The following is a 7,839-nucleotide window of genomic DNA, read 5'->3' as shown; positions in this document are numbered from 1 at the left end:
GCACATTTCCTTGTAATATTTTGCTTTGTCATTCGGAGCTGCCTTTTCCCCCCTATAATTATAATACAAAATATCTAGAAGAGGTAAATGAGTATTGACCAAAATCTATTATCAGTGGTTGTCAAAGAAGAGGCAGGAGGGGATAAAGTGATGATATTGCTTAATGAATATTATTAGAGAAGATGAAAAAATTTGAAATGGCAAGTGTTTTGTTGTATTTTACAGATATGTAAATAAGATTCAAAACCCCGTTACTACTAAACTCCCTCTTCACAAGGTCCAGCTTCCAAAGGCCAGAGGAATCAAGGAGACAAAAGAACGTCAAATGGAAAGAAATTACCCCACACTTTTCTGCCTATTGTAGGCTGGATTCTCTAGAGAAGTAAAACCAGTGATACACAACCATACATAATCCTAAAAAAAAAAAGAGGCATATTGCACTGGTCAATCTGCTGCCAAGGACTTTACTAAATAGCAACGGTGTCAATTTAAAGACTCAGGTGTATATGACCCAAGCCATGGTGTTTTCCCTTTCTTCAAATGCATATGAAAATTGGACAGTGAACAAAGGAGACCAAAGAATTGATGGCTTTGATTGGTGATGTTAGTGAAGAATGCTGAATACATCAAAGTGTAAATCTGTCTTAGAAGAAGTGCCATGTTCGTTGGAGACATAGATGGTGAGATTTCATTTCATGTACTTTGGGGATGTTATCAGGATAGGTCAATCCCTGGAGAAGTACATTACACTTAGCAAAGCAGTGTCACCAAAAGAGAAGACTGCAAACAAGATGGACGGACACAGTGATTGCAATATTGGGCTTAAGCATAGCAGAGATTGTGAGCACAGGGCAGGGCTTCCTTCTGCTTTATGAAGAGTTGCTATGAATCAGAGTCCACCCAACAGCATCAAACAACAAATCACTAAGCAGTTACTAACCAAAAGGCCAGGTGTTCATGTCCACTCAGAAGTTCAGCTTATGGAACATGATTCTATTCAGACACATGGGGTCATCATTAGTCAGGAGGTATTTGATGACAACTACTTTGGGTTTTGTTTACACAGTCCTGCAGTTTACTAAGAGTGGCCCCCTGGATCGACAGTATGGGTATCGTAAGAGGATTTGTTAGCAATGCAGATTATCAGTTCTTACCTCAGTTCACAAACTACAGTCCTAGGTCAAGGCCCAGTAATCCTGGGGTACCAAGCTCACCAGATGATTCAGAAGCACACTTAAGTTTGAGGACAACTGCTCTAGTATCTGTCCATGTTTAATTTCCTTACAGTCTGCACAAAATTGGCTACTGCTGATAGCATCTTGTTTTTCAGGCAACTGGAAAAAAACTGATGGAAAGTACTGACATGGAGACAAAGCGTGGGCTGGCTGGGGAAGCAGACAGTTCTCCAGGTGAAGGCTTGGAGGAATCATGGTGCCCGGGAGAAACCCAGATCACAGCAGTCCCTTTCCTGCTTGTGGCCTATGACCTGCAAAATGGTCTCATCAGACCTCCGAAGACAGTTGCTTCTCGGGCAAGGCCCACCCCTTTAGTAATGCAGTTCAGCACAAAGATCCTGGAGGTTCATGTTTCATTTATGTTTTCACTCTTACAGATGTACACAGGGGGGAAAAATTGTTGTTCAGTTACTTCTGACTCATACCACATACATAGTCCTAATAAGCTCAATATAGCTTAAGCTTTTGAGATAAACAGGTGCTTCTTAGAGCTACTGTGGGTGGTGCCCAGCCTGAGATTTCACTCTCCTCTGAAAGCTTCTTGCTCTTTTTTTCTGTCTGAATCAGGATTCCCAAGATAGAGCCAGTGATACTTCGTTGGCTCTTTTCTCAAGACATATCTCATTAGCTTTGTCATTTACAACCTAATCTTTCTGGATTTCAGGACACGGGAAATGGAGAGAGAGGTGTTTTAAGGTACTAGATCACACAAAGGTGGGGCCACAATGGTGGGGAGAGGGTTGGAAAATCCAAAACTCATGGGTCAGGAACAACAGGTTTGAAATTATTACAATTTTGTGTCTCAACAAACATGAAGTATTCTATCATATGTACTTGGAGTCTGGAGTCAGAAAATATGAGAAAACACTTTTGCTCTTTAGAACTGCAAATGATTGGTTGAGAACCCATCCACTTGAGGAAGGTCATTTACTCTGCTTAAATTGATTTGATCATTCATAACTACATCACAACTTCAATATGCTAATGTGAGAAATGAGGCAAGTTAGCAGTGAAAAGCAAGTTGGTTAAAATTAATTTTGGGGGGTGGAAACTACTAGGTTTTCATTTCTCAAATAAAAATTAGTCCTGAAAACCTTGCTTAAATAAAGAAAAAAGTCAAACAGGATCAATTTTTACAAGGAGAGACTGGAGCTTAACGGTACTTGAGAATCTACGTAAGATTCTTTTAAATAGAAGTGCTCCTTGAAAAACACCGGACTTCAGCACCTTTGCACAAACTGCAGGGAATTTACTCACTGGAGTTTGCTTCTGAAAGAATAGGAAGTCCTTCTAAAAACAATTGACTTACAAAGTGAGATATATATGCACACATTTTGGACTTTTAACTGTAACTAGGAAATCACTTGTCTTACTTCTGTACTTGCTAATCTTTTAAAACTTTGGTTTTCAGAAATGCCAGATACATAACATTCTGTTGGCTCTTAAGAAACTCGGGGAGCTATATGATGTAGAACTAAAATTTGCCCATTTATTTATCTGGGTAGAATCTTCGTGACAGGTTTAGGAGGTCTTATGAGAATCCTGAGACTCAGTTAAAAAAACACTCCAAACATATTGCCACTGAGTTGGAACTGACTTAGCTGGCCCTCTATCTGAGACTGTAAATCACACAGGAGGAGACAACTCATATTCCTCGGGAGTTACTGCTGGTGGATTTGAACTGACAGAAGGAACCACCTTTGAATTACTTGTGTGACACCCTAGACACTACCCCACCGGAGCTCTCTCCTGTCTCCCTAATGCAGTGAAGTATGAAAAGAGTGCAGTAAATCTTTTACACCAACTACAGAAAAAAAATGTTAAAAGAGGAGACTATCAACCTACATAAACAAGTATTTGCTTGCATAGAGATTGAGAGGGAGATAAAAAGATCTCCCCTCCAAAAATATTATCTGAGGCTGGGTAATAAATTTGCATTTCTCTCAAGGTTTTCTGTCTTCCAGGACCCATCTCAGTATATTCTGTAAAGGTCTCAGTCAACTGACTAGGTTACCAGGTATTACTTACTATGGCCAGTTCTGGTTTAAACAGACTCTGGCCACAGATGTTCCCTGCTCTACTATACCCCCAATCTGTCTCAAACCAACAGGTTTGGTTCAGAAAAGAAATCTGTCTTAAGTTATTTAAAACTACAAAGTCCATAAAAATGCACATCCAGACAACATAAAATTACGTACCATGAACAGTACATTACAAAAGGCCTTTGTTCATGAAGTTGTTTTAAAATACCTGAAGTGGAAAGACAGAGAAACTAATGAATAAGCTTTTATATAGAGATTCTTAAAGAAAAATCATAATAAAGGAAGTTCAAGTACATACTTAAGCACAGCATTCAGATACATCATTTCAGTAGGAAAATATATATTAAAAAAACCCCCACACCAATATTCCTTGAAAGCAGGAGGTGAAAGAACGTTTTATTTGTGTGAGTTGGGAGGAGGGGGAGGGTGAGGAGTGGAAATCCAGTAAGATACAGTTGGTTGCTTTTCCGAAGTCTGTATGCACCATAAATAACTGAGATACTATAAACTGTATTTCAGGCATGTTGCTAGGAAAGGGAATGTTCCTTGGAAAGGGACATACATCATGTTTGGAAAGGTGGAAGGTCAGTGAAAGAGAATACGACCTTCAACGAGATGGACTGACACAGTGACTGCAGTAACAGGCTCAAGTAGATCAGAGATGATGAGGATGGCACAGGATAGGGCAGGGCCCAGATCTGTTGTTCTCTGGGTTGCTATGGTCGTACCTGAAGGCATCTAACAACATATACTGTAATCTTTAAAAAAACTGTACAATAAGATAAATAATGTAGAGTATGTTTCTGATGCCATAAACTTACCAGATAATGCCATAAAACCTAAGGCTGTATGTAGTCACAGGGCAGTATGCAGAAAACACACCAGAGTAAAAAGAAAGGATGGATCTGATTTTTTCCCTACATACTAAGTAGATTTACTAACCCAGTTATTCTACATTAGTACAATTTTGACTAAACTCAAGGATAGCTTCTGTTCCTATCTCAAACCAGAAAAATCAAAACAGCTGAATCAAATACCTACTTAGACTTACAACTGTTAACTCTATTCTCTTAAAAACTACAGATATTTTCTTGCTCTTTCTTTATCTAGATAACTCTGTACTACTAAGTAGCCCCAGCCACACACTTGTGCCAAGGGGGTCCAGCAGTACAACTGTGGTAAATGGATGGTGTTATCCACCAATGATGAGACGGATGAGTTGTTACCACTAACAAATATTTATAGAGTGGAAGTTGTTTTCAGGAATACTAGCTTGAAACTTTAGCTTTTATGAAAAAAAATGAGCAAAAAGATCTGCTTTAGAACTTTATTTACATGGTAGTAATACTGAGAGTCAATCACTCCCTGACTGCCACTGTGAATAATCCTACTTCCAACAACCCTCCTCCAAGTCTTAATGGGAGAAGCCTGTTTACCTTTCTTCAGTGGATTCAAACCACCATAGAACAGTGGCCTCTTAGTTAGGACAGCACACACACTATAGTTCCTTACTGAGGATGAATGAATTTAAAAAATGAGATTTAAGAGTATATTCTCATTGGGAACACAAAACCTCTGGGATTTTGTGAATAATTAAATATTATTCATGTAAAGTAAAAAGAAGTGCTGGATCTGATTTTTTCTGACCTATTAAGTAGGCTACAGGGAGCTCTGGTGGCTTAGTGGTGAGGAGTTGCACTGCCAACCCAAAGGCATATAGTTCAAATCCATCAGCTGCTCTGTGGGACAAAGATGGGCAGTCTCCTCCCATGTGATTTATTACCTCTGGCAATCCACTGGTCAGCTATGGGTCTCTTCCAACTCAACGATACACAACAAACAACATTAAGATGATTTTTATTAGTACAATTGTTCTAGTTATGTACTGTTGAACTCGGACCAACGCATAGCTGACCCTCCAGCGGGTTTTCAGAGGTAGTGAATCACACAGGAGGAGACTGTCCATCATTCGCCCATGGGGCAGCTGGTGAATTTGAACTGAATGCCTATGGGTTGGCCACGCAGCTCCTTACCACTCGGACACTGTTGTTGTTGACTGCCTTCAAGCCGAGCACGACTCAAAGCGACCCTATGAACAAAAGGCCTGAAGCCCCTCTACAACTATCGACATTTATCAAAGTTCATAGAATCTCCGGAGGCATTTTGTTTAGGAAGTGGATGCCACTCCTGCTTCCAAAACTAGGGCACTAGAACTCATATTTGTGTTGGCTGTTTTTTTTTTTAAATCAATACTTTACTAAATAAGGATGCTGACATTACACTTCATATAATAGTTCTAAAATTTCACAATATTAAAAAGGTATTCATAACCCAAAAGGCAACAGATTTAATTATATGGAAGAATTAGCAACAACACTAAATTCAACAGGTAACTTGTGAAAATTTCCCAATCTGTGGGGGGAAAGAAGAAGCTTAATTTTGGTCATATTCTACAATTCTGTGTAGTAGGATACAAATTTTAGGACTTTGAATATTTATGCTACAGACAATAGCATTGTCCACTAGAATCAGGAAATGGTTTCTTTTAAATTCACTGAATAATCTTATCTTCTTTGTCTTTTTCAAAATACGTACTAAAGGCAAATTAGGAAAAGGATGTCAGGAAAATCTGATTCCTTTTTTCTTACTTATGCTTTCAAAGCTATTTGAAAATAAAATCTGTTCCTTTTTTGATTAAGTATCCTATATAAATCAGCTACATGATGAATGTTTTTTGAAATGAACAGCAGCTTTACACTAGTGACATATTCTACATTAAGAGAAAAGGAAACAAAGCTATTAGACAAGTAAGATCACAATTTCCAACTTGTGAGAGGTAATAATCAAGTTATAAATGTGACGAGTTTCTTTTATTATAACTGCTTTCCCACAAATTCTGCAGCTTGGGGTCAATTTCAAATCCTTCGAAGAATCTACTCCAAGAGTTAAATATGAACATACAGACAAAGCTGATAAAATTTTTAAATAGCAAATCCATTTTACATGTTATATAGGCTAGAGGCAGCTTAACATAACCAGACTTTTTTTTTTATTTAATTCCGGTTGTTTATTTTTCATTTCAATGAACATCTACAGAGATTTTTATGATGAAGAAAGTAACAATAGGCTTTACAGCTCTGAAAGTTATGGTAAGGTTTTAAAGTTCAAATTAAATAGGAAAGTCCAAGTATAAACTTACATACAATTATCGAGAAAGATCACTGTACAAATTTCACTAGGAAAATGTTTCACATATTACTAAATTATAGTTGAGTATATATCAACTCTTAGCACATTTTTTAAAATTTTTTTTTAGCACATTCTTTACATCTGTCCAATAGTGATCCAAACAGTAAAATACAGGAAGCATGAAATGAAATGTTGGTGACAAATAATTCAGAATACCAAAATAAAATTAGTAAAGAACAAGTAAATCTAGAACAACGAAATGAAGGTATATTTATTAAAAGTCAAAAATAGTACACAGTCTCTTGTAACAAAAAAAAAAAAAAACACACCCAAATTCATATGTATTCCAATAAATTCTACAAAAATGCACCTTTAATAAAACAAAACACATTGAGGACTTTAAAAAAAAAACTTTCAAAAGGGGAAAAATAAATCCCTGTGCCCCCTCCACTTTGCTGAGTCTCTCTCTGCCTGGAACACCCCTGCGAGATCCTGTCTCTTTTCCTATGACATGACACGGCATGTGCAACTGCTGGAGGAGCATCTGTTTCGGAGGATTATCGCAGTTTCTGTACTGATGACCCAGGACATCAGTAGCTCCATTAAAAACCAAACTTGTAGGCTGGAAGAGCTGTGAAAACTATTCCCAAAACCATGTATTTTAACGAGAGGTACACAAGAAACCACTCAACGTAGATACTTTCACATTATTTTGTTTAAGTGTCAAGTACTTGTAAAAGTTAATGTAAAATTTACAAATTAGTCAAAACTAGTTACTTAAAACTTTAGACCAAAGCTCTCGACTCTTTCAGCACTGCTGTCTTCCACCTCTATCACTAAACATTCTTGTAAACCAAAGAACTCTGAAAGCAATTATGTACTGCAAAAGCAAGCTCATACCAAAAATGTCACACTGAGTCTCCCTTTTAAGACACACACACTTCTTGCTGAATACTGGACTGTGAAAGCTTATTATCTTCAGTCTTCTCATGCCCTAGGGCATGGCAAGCAGTCTTCCGCTTAAACAGTCTCAGACTCAACCGTAATAATTCATTGTCCACCATTGGGGCATTTGTATAAGTTTGTTTCACTGTGCCCTATTTGGAGAAAAGACAAACACACCGTATATACTTATTAGCTCATAATAAGAAAAAAAGGCAAGCTAATTTCTAATAAATATCAAAATTAGAATATTTCACTTTGGATGGGTATTAAAATTATCTTAACCAAATTTAAAAACAAATTAAGTTCTTTTCCCCCCAAATTGTGATTTGCGTGAAAATTTATGCAGCATATTATTTTATAAAATAATCAATCATTTGAGTATATTTTGTTCCATAACACCAATTATAACACACAAAAGTCTGACCACC

The 7,839-nt window shown here is 37.4% G+C and overlaps 1 protein-coding gene across 1 annotated transcript in view; it reads right to left on the bottom strand.

Annotated features, from left to right (window-relative positions):
* Positions 1-7,392: 7,392 nt before the first annotated feature.
* ZC3H13 (zinc finger CCCH-type containing 13) overlaps positions 7,393-7,839 on the bottom strand; it is a 51,402-nt gene continuing 50,955 nt past the window's right edge. The window contains exon 18 of the mRNA XM_006884553.1: positions 7,393-7,563. Within this exon, the coding sequence (XP_006884615.1) occupies positions 7,393-7,563 (171 nt within the window). The remainder of the gene's footprint in view (positions 7,564-7,839) is intronic.

This window comes from Elephantulus edwardii, unplaced genomic scaffold, assembly GCF_000299155.1.
Source record: "Elephantulus edwardii isolate Elephantulus edwardi_28Jun2011 unplaced genomic scaffold, EleEdw1.0 scaffold00036, whole genome shotgun sequence".
Taxonomy (NCBI): Eukaryota; Metazoa; Chordata; class Mammalia; order Macroscelidea; family Macroscelididae; genus Elephantulus; species Elephantulus edwardii.
This window is presented reverse-complemented; position numbering and strand designations above follow the sequence as displayed.